Source organism: Dermacentor silvarum, chromosome 11, assembly GCF_013339745.2.
Source record: "Dermacentor silvarum isolate Dsil-2018 chromosome 11, BIME_Dsil_1.4, whole genome shotgun sequence".
In the NCBI taxonomy this organism is placed as follows: Eukaryota; Metazoa; Arthropoda; class Arachnida; order Ixodida; family Ixodidae; genus Dermacentor; species Dermacentor silvarum.
In genome coordinates, this window is record NC_051164.1 from 94,834,048 (window position 1) to 94,847,483 (window position 13,436).

Genomic DNA, 13,436 nt, shown 5'->3' on the forward strand with positions numbered 1-13,436 from the left:
CTGAGAGAGAGGGAGCGCAGGCGCTGCTCGCTTGTCGCTTTCTTCCCCCCCTCTTCCGACGCTTGCACGACCGCCGGCGACGAGGGGCTTTAATGCGGACGCGAGGCTGGCGCCACCTTGTGCACGCTGCGCCAACTTGCGATGGTCTCCGTGGCTTTCGCAATCAGCGCTCGGGCGGGATGCGCGGTAACGGCAGCAGATATGAACTTGCGTAGGCAAACTTTTCACACCGTCTCGGTTAAGGGCAACTCAGGAACGCAAATTTCATGATTATTCTACATGAAAAACGCCGCCCAGAAGCAAAAGTTCAATCGTTATATTCGACATGCGGTGAATAACATCGCTATATATGTTTTTTTTCTCATAGCCCTAATGCATAAGTTGATACTCTTTAAGTCGACTCATCGTTATAAGCGATATATCATATCTGGCATCGTTATAAGTGGACTGTACTGTATACGCATACAAATGGTGCCGGGAACAGGAGGCCACCGTACAGTGTGTCGCAAAGATGGTAGCTGGGAACAACATTGGTGCCATCCCGTATGTTCACTTTAGTGGGCAAGATGATATTTTTTGGCTTTCCGGGCATCGCGCAGCTTCTGCGAATAGATTTACATTGATTTGGCACTAAACCGTAACGTTATCGACGATGCCTGACGAAGAAGCGCCGATTAGGCCTTGCCTGACTGCTGTTGAGGTGGCGTTTGGGTCTGCGGGTATGCGTACCAAGTTAATCTGTGCACTTTAACTCGTGCGCGGACAGAAAGCTCCGAACTGCATGAATATTTGTGTGAACACACAACACACGTATCCAACACGATCTGCGTGCCTTCCAGTGGCTAATCGGCCAGATTTTAGTGAATGCTTTCGTGCTTTTCAAAATTCGTGCTGCTTTTTTTCGCCGTTTCCTCTTTCCACGTCGCGTTATCATTTCTATCTTTCCTGCTGACTGATGAATCTTGTACCGACTGAGACCACGCACCGTAACAAGGCTGCGCGCATTACAGCGCCGACCACTCCCGATGCTTCACCGAATACACTGAATATCTAAAAAATCGAACAGTAGATATTCAATTTGATTCGGTGACATTCAAGTATTCGCGCAACCCCCCTAAAACTGGGCTGTGCAACCCTGGTTAGAGGGTTGGGACCTTCATTTAGCACAAAAAATACACCAAGTCATAAACGTCATGCCAGTACTCCTTTAAGGGTAAACACAAAAGAAACAGCACAAGACTGTGCACCGGATGCTTTTCAAAGGGTACAGCGAGAGCAGCACAATTACTGGCGATTATTAGCATGAAATCTACTCACGCAATTCGTTCGTACTCCTGGCATGTAGTATGTATACGCTCCTCCCCAACGTAGACCTCCACAAAAGGCCGGCATCCATCCCTGTAGAAAAGGGAATGTCGCAACAATGCTGACTGATTTGTTGATTGAAGGGGTTGACTTGAACACACAAGCAGAGAGAAATGTTTTAGAGCTCTGGGTCAATTTTGAAGACTTCGTGTTTTTAACGTGCAACTAAGTACACAAGCATTTCTGTGTTCTGCCCTCACTTTAACGCAGCTGCGGCGGCCAGAATCAAGCCTGTGCCCTCAGCAGCAGAACACCATTATGCCACCCCAGTGGGTAATGCAACAAAGTTGAGGTTAAGCTCGTTACATACTATACGCACAAGAAAAGGATAACGGTGTACCATTTCTATTACAGCAGAAAGTCCAAGAAGAAACTGTCTTGGGAACATTCCACCACAGGGAGCCCCAAGATTTTTTTTTTACCTCCATGGGCATCCATTTTCACTCGTTATCTCACATAATAACGAACATGATGATGGCGGCTGCAATACACACCACTAAGGTTGGCTGAAGTACCTTAATCAGCTGTTACTGTAAAGCAACGCAAGGCAACTGACAGCAATATGCAAAAAACTTAGCATATGATAACTGATTGCTGATGTCCAGCAAGCAAAGCAGTCAATGCTTGGAAACCTTGTCTCCCATGTTTCACAATTTCAGATGCAAAGAAGAAGCAAGCCACTTTGCTCTTTGAAACATTTGAAAAAAAAAAAAAATGAGGTCCCAAGCTGTAGGTCCTAAGCTATCGGGCACAACATTTTTGGGACCCAAGTGCTGAGGACCTAAATGTTAGGGGTCTAATTCTGGGGAGTATAAGTCAAAGGGGACTAAGTTATGGAGGCCTAAATGATTAGGGCCCTAAGTGATGGGGTCATTAAAAACTCTGACATACTAGTCACAAAGCGAGCTCACCTGAGCTTAGTGAACATAGGAACGGGCTTCAGCATGAGCGCCACAATCTGCAGTGGAAACCGGTGCGGCAACACCTGGTGGTTCTGGGAGACCATCTGTGACATGTATTGGATGTACCTGCAACAAGGACGATCACGTCACGCCAACCTTGAATTTCAAGTCAATCGCACGACCCATGCATTTAAACAAAGTACATTTAGCTCCCCCTTCTCCGCATTGTGCATCAAACTACCCTGTTATTAACAACTCGTCACAGAATTGCATTTTGGCAGGTAGACACCAACATAAGGTGTCACATTCATAAATTTGCAAATTCTGACCTAGATGCAGCTTACATTCAAACATTCACTGGTTAACATGCAGTTTGCACCTCGTCAACGTAAATACAGAGAAAGGTGCCCAACCTAATCTGGGAAGGGCAGAGGGTAACAGGACACCGGCGAACAGCAAACATCTGCAGGGCCTCTTCGGGGCTGTCGAACAGGTGGCAGAACACCAGGAACGCCGACACCAGCACTGCTGACGAACACTTGCCGTCCTGCAGTGTATCGTCCACAAGGGGAATACCAATAAATAAACAAATGGGGTTTAACATCACGAAGCAACTCATGGTCTATGAGACAACACCAGTTGTAATGGCGCGCTCTGGTTTAATCCAGACCACGTGGGATTCTTTCACGAGCACCTGAAGCATGACACACGAGCATTTTTGCATTCTGCTCCCATCTGAATGTGGCCTCGACAATCAGGAATTGAACCCACAACCTTGTGCTTTGCTTCAAAACTCCATAGCCACTGAATCACTGGACGAGGCAGTTGGGGACAGCGAAAAATGCCCAACCTGCCAACTAACCTTGCATGCATCGTAGTTTCATTTTCCTTTCTGATATTGAAGACAGATGAGAACATAAGTAAACAGTGCGTAAACACTGCCGACTTAATATTGTTAAAGCAATATTAAAAAAAAAAGGAACCAGTCTCCCCAGTTTTGAGCATTAGGTTAATTCAATTCGTTTGGGAATACCAGATAAGAGTCTTAACTCTTAATTCATTCTGATTATATTATCTTAACGGAAGTTGACACAACCTGGTAATAAAAAACAGCTTGCGCAGGACATGAAAGCGTAATTCTTAACTTAAGGCTATCATCGGCTTCAAGATACAGAAGAACTTCGGAGTTATGACACCTGATATGCATTTTTCAATAGTACCCCCCAAGTTCATTAGCTTACAGTGTGCTGAATTTCTAATGTTGCAAACTGTGTTTTGAGCCATGGCGGATGATACGAGTGAGCTCGGGCGGAGCCGGCAAGGAGGACCCAGCGCACACACTGGCACCAAACATTGGCTGTCAGGCTGGCAGAGCCTGTTGATGCACCGGTGCCTTCCTATTGCCAGGGTGACTTAAGTCACTCTATTATACCCCCCCCCCCCCCCCCAAAATAATAAAAGAATATTTTGTTCGTGCAGTGTGATGATACTTGTTGGCAGTTTCCAAACACTTTGTAACTTCATCAGAAGCCGGCAATCACACACGACCCAGTCTTGCCACATCAGTAAGATCGGCAGCATTTGCTTCCGTGGTTAGCCTTACACCTCTATTCCATGCCTTTAGTAGTTTTCAGCTCCCGATGACGATTCCAAACTTTTTTACTTTTGCACTTGTCTGATCGCACAATACGAAGTAGCTTCGCCGCCACAAAGAAAAGTAAACAGATTCCCTTGTGCAAATCATGTCATTATCACCATCAGGCAATAGCTAGATTTTTCTAGATTTCGAAGACCACCCACTACAAAAAATGCAATTTTCTCAAATTCTGCTGTGTACTTGTTCCAAATAATTCAGCATGAGATACCGTATTTTCGTGCATATAACCTGCACCCCCACTTTCACCCCACTAAAAAAAAGAAAGAAAAAGAAAAGAAAGAAAATCCTCGCGTATTGTTAGCATCCTGTAGGGTAGGCACCGGTCTTGGGGCCACGAAGCAACCTATGGTCGCAGTGTGCAGCTTGTAGGCTCTCTTACTTCTTTCTCCATCTGCTGCACGCAGGACTCATCAACATCGGACCATCTTCCCACTTCGCGGTTTCTCACTCCCCCGGCGACGGTGACGATTTTCACAAGTTTTGCGGCGCGGTAAACAACTGCCGGTGAACGGTGCTCATGACGACTGAATAGATTGGTCCCGTCGGCGTACGTCCATCAAGCCATAGAATAAAGAACACCAAGCGAGCAGTCAAACGAAAATGGCGACAAGAAAAAAAAGAGCGAAGATCGTCCAAGCACTTCTCCGCCTTCCGGCGCGGCACCGCCACCTACCATTCTTGTATAACCGCAGAATACAACAATATATAGCAAAATGTGGAAATTAGTTTTGGCATTCCCACTCTTCACTATTGAATGACGCTTTTTTCTTGCGGAAAACTCTAGCCGACTTGCCCAATATTGTTTCTCAGGCTGTTATATTATTGGTCTGTGTGTGCAAAACGAGCAGTATAAGTGAGATAAGAGAGGCTTAGTCACTAGTATTACTGTGGTAGGGGCTTCACGGCAATGCACATCGTACTGTGAAGCTGCACTAAAGGAAAAACCTCGCATATAATCAGCACCTCTACCACTGAAATTTTTACATTTTTGGTGTGGGCTATATGCGTGAAAATACGGTAATAAAAGGTCTAAGAAACGTGGAAAAAGAAACTAAGAAATCGAAATTTTGAGCAAGTCAGCCATTTCAACTGCAGCATCCCCCTTTAGTTTCCCGATTTTTTAAATGTTTTTTGGTTGATATAAATTTCGGGTGATAAGAATTGTAGCGCCATGCCAAGATATTCGTATCATTGAGATTTTACTGTATCAATCTTGGCTCAAATCCACATTGTACAGAACATTAGTATTCTGCAGAGTCTTGTCCTGTAGCATCCAAGGAAGGTTTTGTGGGAAAATAAGTTGATTGCACGGTCAGTCAGGCATCTCAAAACTGGTGCCAGTACCAGGATAGCCATTTAGAGTCAACATGCAATGAGCACCTGAATGTGCAAGTACAACAATTTCCTCCCCCCTCCCCCCCCAAAAAAAGAAGCAACGATTGAAGAAGCCAAAAGAGGATAAACCAGTGCTTATGAAGTTATGCTTTTTTTGCCTTCACATGGATGTTGCCTAAACGTGATCAATTAAAACAGTTGAAAAAGCTTCAGTTGATCAGAGCAAGTACTTATTGCACCATTTCGGATGTCCGCACTACAAACAATGTGTCAAAAAAAAAAAAAATGATTTCTGTGGCCTTTACAATTCAGTCTTCATGAAACAGATGTACTAAAAGTTAATGCCTGCACACAATGCTGCTTCTGTATGTACTCTTGCTCATCAACGCCGCTTCACTTGCACTTCTGCCGAACTTGCGCTAAGCAAGGCGCTGATACTATGCAATTTGGTGAAGCCTTAGTTTTTGCTGCAGTGCGGTACTGCAGCACCATCTAGCATGTATAGGTCGTATGATCACTGTCGCTTTCGAGGCTGCAATGTATAACTTTGAACCTTTTTTTGTCGTTTTCTTTCCTTTTTTGTGAGGCTAAACATATGAATCATGAAAGGCTTCAAACAAGATGACACGAACCAGGGCAAATTCTAAGTATAACTGTCCATCGCAAATAAAGCACCAAGTAAGTGCACATTTCGGAGGCACGTATGAAACACAAGAGGCTTCGGATATAAGAGGCCTCGCAATCTAGTGCAAACGTTGAGTATTGCAAGTGAGTGGGCGAATAAACTTTATTACGGAGACCACGCTGTTAATGTCCCTAGGTGGGCAGCGACCCTAATTCAGGCAGCCGTGGCCCCGTGCTAAAAAAATTGAAGTGTAACTCACGAGGCAGTGGACGACGCACAAATTACGGCCGTCCTGGCTCAGGTAGGCCAGCATGGAGCGGCACAGGTTGAACAGGGTGTGCAGGGGTGGGGCCTTCCGTGCCAGCCAACCCCGCTCGGTGACCTTGCACTCGAACTTGGCCGACGAGTAGGCGCGGCCCGACACGTTGTAGATGGCGTAGTGACCCCGATGCCGGGTGTCCAGTAACGTCCTCACATCCTCCACATGGTTACGGTACGCTGACTCCAGCCCTTCCGCGGGGTACGACATCACTGCCGGCCATCACAAACAAGAAGTCATGAGACAGAATGATAATTGTTGGCTGATAGAATGACTGATTGATTTCTTGATTGGGAAGGGATTGTAGCAAACTGCATGCTTATGTACAGGTTTGTCAATTAAGTACAGGTTTGTCATTTCCATATCAGCAAGATACAGTCGCCAACCGATGATTCGGACATGCTTCATTATTTGGACACCTTACAGCAAACAGTGCGATAATTTGGACTACGGATGCACGACCGTGTGCGAATTTGGCCACGGACTCTATTGACTGTGCTTTCGTCTATCTGTAGCGACAGCATGACAATGGTAGAGATACGGGTTGCGATTTTGTAGCAATGCCTCTTGCTAGATCGCCAGCTGATCCCGTTGATAACAGGTGCGCAGAGTCGCTCTGACTACTGACGAAACGTGAAAAGGAATAGCATAAAAGGCATTGCTAGAAAATCACGGCCACGGAATGCCTAGGCCAACGCCGGTTGCCTTTGACGCACGTGCATCAATGCGTTGACAAAGTCAGGCCGTATTCTCGGACGATCGCTTTTGAAGATAGTCTCATTTTCACGATATTTCGTGTGACAAGCACCATATACGTCGACAGGTGACAGTGTTTCCATTCTGAAATAAGATAGAGTGCTTGGCACTGCCATGAATGGCGTCGCTTGTAGACGCCGATGCATCTTGCACTGGTCACACGAAATTGAAGGTATCCCCAAATGTGACATTCTGAGAATGCGGCACACCTTTTTAGGCCACTTGAGAAATAAAACCCCTTCCTTTAGGGTGAATTCGGTGCTTCTTTTGATTATTTGGAATTTTTGGCAGTCGCCGTCGAGCTCGAATTCTCGGTGGGTGACTGTAACAAAAATTGGCAAAGCACAGTAATACTTCTATTTTTCAATGGATTGAATAAAGTAGCTGCGTGGGTGTAGAAAGAGACATTGACAATCATATACAAACAACCTCTTCTTTTTTTTTTTCTTTTTTTCAGTGGCCTGCATAAAATCTGAGAGTAAAAGCCCCATGAACCATTAAGTGCTCACCGGCAATTCTGCTTGTGATGTAGTTGAAGTCTAAGTCAGCCTTGCCCATTGTCCTGAAAGAGAGAGAGAAACAAAAATATAATAAAGTGCAGAATGGAGAAAAAGCCCAAGAAAGGAAGAAGAATGCAAAGGCCCTGACTACATCAGAGATAGGCAAGACAAATATTTCTATGCAGGGAACAGCAGTTATGCTGAAAACATGATAGCGATGTACTACGATGACGGAATAAAATGTGAACAGCGGAGTACGTGGCATTCGGTACATGCTGCACATACACAGCTACGAGGTTCATGGCTTCACGTCCTGCTCATATGTTTTTGATGGTCGCTTTCCTTATTAGAATTTCTCATATGACACCCGAGTGCTGTAAGCCTCTGCTTTTTTTTTACAAGTTCCGCTGGTGGCATGGTAATGACACTACAATTCCCACATGTAGTACTTGTGTCTGTATACTGAAGTCATTGCGATTTCTTCTAAATACGGGTAATGTTATGATTGGCATTCTGCCCACATAACAGTGGTAAGAATCCCATGGAGTGTGTCTCACACTGCTATCGTAATTTTTGTTGTAGAATATTCATTTTAAAATGGTCAACTTTGCCGTTATTCGAATGTAATGCGAGAGTCTACTACAAGCAACAAAACATCTTGAAAAGCCTCACACTAGATTGAGCCTATACGTTAACTTGGGGGGGGGGGGGGGTACTTCTAGAAAAAGCTGAAGTATGTCAAAGGGGACAAAGTGAGAAACTGGGATTGAGGTGGCGTGTCACTCACTGCTGGGCAATTTGCATGACCTTGGAGGAGGTGTCCCCGAGGCGCTTGAGCAGGCTACCTGCGCCGCCACGTAGCGACGTCAGGAGGCCTGCGCTGCCCCAGCTTCCTTCCGCTGTCGTCGGAAGAGGAGCAGCCGCCGCGGGAACTGTGCCCCCGTGGACGTTGAGGGTTGGTGGAGGTGGCCGACTGGGCGGTGCTGCAAACAGCAAAAGGACAGATCGAGGCAGTCATACAGACTGTACGAACAGCAAAGGTAGGGAAAGGGAGCACAGCAGTTTGAGTGTTTCTGTAGCAGCAGCATGGAAAACAGTGACAAAAAAAGTTGAGAAAGATTATGCAGTGTTATCTCCCCCCCCTATTTTATGTCAGGGAAAAAAACCAAAACATGTGCACAGGAAATTAAGACAAAGGCAAGGAAGCCAGCTACACGATGAAAAAGTGCAAAATACTTAACACCAAAGAAACGACTTTTTTGGGTAGCTCTAGCAGGTGATGTCGTAAAGGGTGGAGCCATCTGAAACAGGTAATAGGTAACTGTAGGTAACTCGGATAGGCCTTCCTTTTTTAACGAATATAGATAGCCTGATGATTATGAAATGGTTGAATGGTGGCAAGCGTATGTCTCCACTCATCCAAAGCTGTCACAGAATCTTACGCATGTGAGCAGGTATTGTCCAGGCTTCCGGTTCGTCTGGGATAAGTAGCATTAAATTATAAGCTTTGACGCGCCAAAACCACAATCTCATTATGAGGCACGCAGTAGTGGGGGACTCCGGAATAATTTGGACCACCTGGGGTTCTTTAACATGCACCTAAATCTAAGTACACGGGTGTTTTCGCATTTCGCCCCCATCTAAATGTGGCCGCCGTGGCCGATAAGTAGCATGATAGTTTAGTACAGTGAAACCTCATTACTACGAACAGCACACTAACGAACTTTTCAGATTAAGAAATGTTTCAGAAATCCCCTGCTGACAGCTCATACTTTCAATGTAAAAATATTTGAGTACTACAAACTTCAGAATACCAAACTTCAGAATAACAATCATTATTCAGTTTCAGTGTCATGCAGACGACGACGCGCATGTGTTCGGACAACCTGAGACGGCGCCAGAGGAAAGAAGCACCGGAAGGGTCTTTTTTTTTCTGTTGCTGAGGCGACGACACATCGGGTTTTGCAGGTGCATGCACCGGCCAGACAAGTTTCGCCAAGCAAAGAAGGCGAGTGTCTCCCTTTATTTTTTTCCCTTCTTTCTGTGGTCGTACTAGCCACGCGTGCGGAGAAATGTAATCTCTGTGCTCCCGCAGATGCCACATGGTCGCACTTTCCGAATGGTGTCGTTTACTCGCGCTTTGGAACAGTTCAGGTGTCCGCCTCGAGCGAGACAGTTGCAGTGTTCACAGCAAGGATTGTGAAAACAAACAAACAAAAAGAAACACTGCGCTTTGGAGGTGACATGAAGCTTCCTCTTTATCAGTGGTTTTCTCGGCGTCTTGTATGTGCACACCACTCTTACTATATGGTGCTTCGGTAGTGCGTGGCGGCTGAATCTATGGAAAAACGCAACAACGCGGGCTAGGAGCCAACAATGACATTTTCGTGGCTAGCTCATACGGTGACCTCGGATGTGTTGATAAGCGGGATGGTTTATTGGGTAACAACTTTTCAGAATAACTAACAATTTGCTGCAGTCCTCCGAAAATCGTTATATCGAGATTTCACTGTAGCTGACTGCTGCGATGGCTTTCATTCGTTGTAACATGGTTAGCTCACAACTGAGAAACCATGAGCCAAAAAGGTGCACCACTCACCGGAAGTGGAGTTCGGCACGCTGTGCGGTGCTGCACTGGTGTCGCCCTGGGACGCACCACCCGCCACCGGGTTTGGACCGCGCAGGCCCGGTGAGTCCTCCAGCCGCACGTTCTTGGCCTCGCCCATCTCCTGCAGTCGCTCAGTCACGTCGATGACCGTGGGCCGTGATGTCGGGTTTACCTGGAGCATGCCCCCTGCGAGTGCAGCACCACAAGCAGAGCATTGAACTCAAAATTCAAGGACAATTCAAAGATGTTAAAGGTCAAAGTTTCAAGGAATTTGAAACAAAATCTGTATTCATTAGGGGTGTGCAAATACCGAATAGTAGATTTCGAATCAAATATCAAATCAAATCAAGAAATAAAAGCAGAATACCAAATCAAATATAGAACATCGAATATCAGAATATTTTTCACAAAATTTATTGCTTACAAATTTTGGGCAAGAAAATTCGGTGCCGCACATGCTCAGGAGTATCCTCACATTCCATAACAAGAATGCTGCAAGCTACCAGTTAACTGAGGTACACAGAAATCAAGACATATGGTACGGTCTACTCTTAATAAAGGGAACCCCAAATTAGTATGCTGGCACTGATTAGAGCTCAGTTCTAGTATACGAAGGTCTGGAAGATATTTGTTGAACAGTGAAGCTGTTTAAGCCAGCCGTAATTTGTGGTCCGTATCAAGAAACTACCAAGGAAGAAAAGAAAATAAACTTTCTTGCTGAGGCGGGATTCGAGCCCGCATACCCCCAGTCCCAAAGCGAGCGTCGTAACCACTCGGCTACACAGCCACGCTTGCAGAACATGCATTTATGCGAACCATATGATTGCGTTCGAGCGTCATCGTCTTCGTCCACAGCTGGCACGTTTGTACGCTTGTGCCCTGCGAGGTGAAGGGGCTTTGCGCGCTATGAGAGCGACAGAGAGAGAGAGATGCATTCACGGAGCAGGTTTCCTGGAACGCGGTGTCGGCATTGAAACGTGGTGTCGATGTTGGAAGCTGCGCTATGCAACGCGCAGTGACGGCCGTAAGTCCAAGACGCGTGAAAAGAAATTATGATCATCATGAGTAATAAGATGAAAAGTTCGCGCGCACTTCCGGAAAATGCGGGGTACGATTGCCCAGCTTCGCTGTTTCAAGTGCTGCGCAGCCGAGTGCAAGGTTAAGCATTTTTTTGTTTAATCAACAGAATTTAAGTTTAATAGAATCGAGTGTTTCTTCTTTCCCTCTGAAACTAATGAATCAGTGGCATTATGTTGTACTTAATGCCAATGAGATTATCAGTTTAATAGTGGACCTGCGTTTTGCGGTAATCTCTTACTTATTGCTCTTACTTATTTCATTCGTTTTTTAATATATAGAAGGGCTAAACCGACCTTACGGCAGTTTGGTTATTGCAAGACCAATCGGCACAACAGACGAAAGGACCACGCATCACTTGGCTCGATACCACTCTGCGCCTAGCCGCCGCCAGCGGTAAAGAGCAGGCGCCATCCCCCCCATTTCATTGCCAGGTTTGGCGTAATTTGCTGCCTGTCAAAGAATCTGAAACCTGGAGGGTCACAACAAGTTCGCACGGCGCTCGCTACATCTCCCCCCCCCCCTCTCTTCCTTCTCGTTCATCCGCTGTGTCTCTCTTTCGCTTGGGAGGCGGTTTGCTGGCTTTTCAAGTGCCGCGTGGCTTCTGCGAGTAGATCTGCATTGATTCAGCATCAAGCTGTAATTTTAGTCACCTATGCCTGATGAAGCAGTGGCAATTAGGCCTGATGGCCGAGGCAGTGTGGCCGTGACGAAAATTCGTCACAAGCCGTCGTGGAATTCTTGCCGCAAATATGTTCGTACAGGTGGCTCATCTGTGGTCGGTACCGAGATCACACGTGCGGGTTAGATTGATGGCTGCTGAAGCGACGTGAAGTAGGTTGCTGCATATCCAACACGATCTGCGTGCCTATCCGCGGCTAATCAGCCCGATCTTTCCATTTTACGAAATATGCGCTGTTTATGTTGCCACTCCCTCTGTCCATCGCATTATCATTTTGATCGGTCCTGTTTCCCAATATCAACGTTTATAGAACCTGCTTCAGTTGCCAAACTCTCCGCCTCCACTGTCCTCCCGAAGTGGCGCCTGACCGACTTCCGGTACAGGTGCTCCGACCACAGCAATAGGCTCACGGCCTATTGCTGTGCCTATTGCTGCGACCACGGCAACAGACGACGGAATACGAGCGAAGGCGGCGGCTCAGGTACAGCTGCGACTATCCGCGCACAAATATCGAACTGCCTAGCCAACAAATAATTTCCTCGGTGAGGCAATCGTGCAGTCAATACAGCAGTTGGAGCTCGGTTGTCGTGCAAGCTCACGTCAAGTGCAGGGCAACAAGAGTCAACGTTGCTCACTGTTTATGCACACTTTGCGATGACAAAAAAAGCAGCATTGCCATTTTTGTCCTGGCTAACAGCGAATATTCTGAAAGGTTTTCGTAGGTTGGAAGCAAATGCGCTATTGCAGAATGTTGTCGGAGGTGCGCAAAGCGTGGCTTCTCATATACCCTTGTCTATTAGTTTTTGCTTGCACAGGTCCCAATTCAGTTTTTACTATGGGACCTCCTTCTGTATACCTCTATCTGCAAAACCTTTTTGTGAATTAATAAAAAATTTGATTGATTGATTGAACTTCTTGCTGTGAGAGTCACTTCTTGCGGTGAGTATCACACCCCACATCACGCGGCTACCCAACACTGCTGCTACGTCGACATGTGAGGGTCGACCGCGTCAGGCCACCACCTGTGACTAAAGTCCCTATATAAGAAAAGTACCGCCATCTACTCTTTCCTCCGCCGCCTCCTCTCCTAAAGCGCTTGCTTTTTTTTTACTTTTTGCTTGCGAAAGCCAAGTCGACGGTGGCACACCTAGAAAGTCCACGTTGAAGCTTTCAGTCCGGGCGCGCGCCGCCGCCGCCGGCGACTGCGGCTGCGCAGAGGACTTTCAACATGGCTCTGAGGCGGAAAAAAAGAAAATATAAAGAAGTGAAAAGCGCGCGCTATCATCGTCCAATAGGAGATACAGGATAACACAGGAGAGAGCGAAGTGGCATTTGTCAAAGGATGGCGGTACTTTTCTTATATAGGGACTTTACCTGTGACCACGTAACCCGTATTGTTCGTCGCGAGCTCGAGGCCGCCTGTTCCTCAGCTTTCTCCGCGACGCCTCCTGATCCGCCAGCTACCACGATTGCGATAATTCAGGCCATCGTCAGACAGGAATTTGAGAACATGGGTCTGAACTCCGTGTGTTTAACGTCTCAACCTAGCGTTCCCCAGTTCTCTAGTGGCCCTCCTCGCCCTCGGCAGTCCTTTTCTGCCACATCTCGCC

General features: G+C 46.5%; 1 protein-coding gene across 2 annotated transcripts in view; it reads right to left on the bottom strand.

Moving 5' to 3' along the window:
- LOC119433068 (cyclin-G-associated kinase-like) overlaps positions 1–13,436 on the bottom strand; it is a 72,146-nt gene that overhangs the window by 34,829 nt on the left and 23,881 nt on the right. For both annotated transcript variants that reach the window (XM_037700215.2, XM_049659211.1), the window contains 7 exons: positions 10,059–10,253; positions 8,247–8,442; positions 7,469–7,521; positions 6,144–6,415; positions 2,681–2,814; positions 2,277–2,393; positions 1,318–1,398 (listed from right to left, as the gene is read on the bottom strand). In XM_037700215.2, coding sequence (XP_037556143.1) covers positions 1,318–1,398; positions 2,277–2,393; positions 2,681–2,814; positions 6,144–6,415; positions 7,469–7,521; positions 8,247–8,442; positions 10,059–10,253 — 1,048 coding nt within the window. The remainder of the gene's footprint in view (positions 1–1,317; positions 1,399–2,276; positions 2,394–2,680; positions 2,815–6,143; positions 6,416–7,468; positions 7,522–8,246; positions 8,443–10,058; positions 10,254–13,436) is intronic.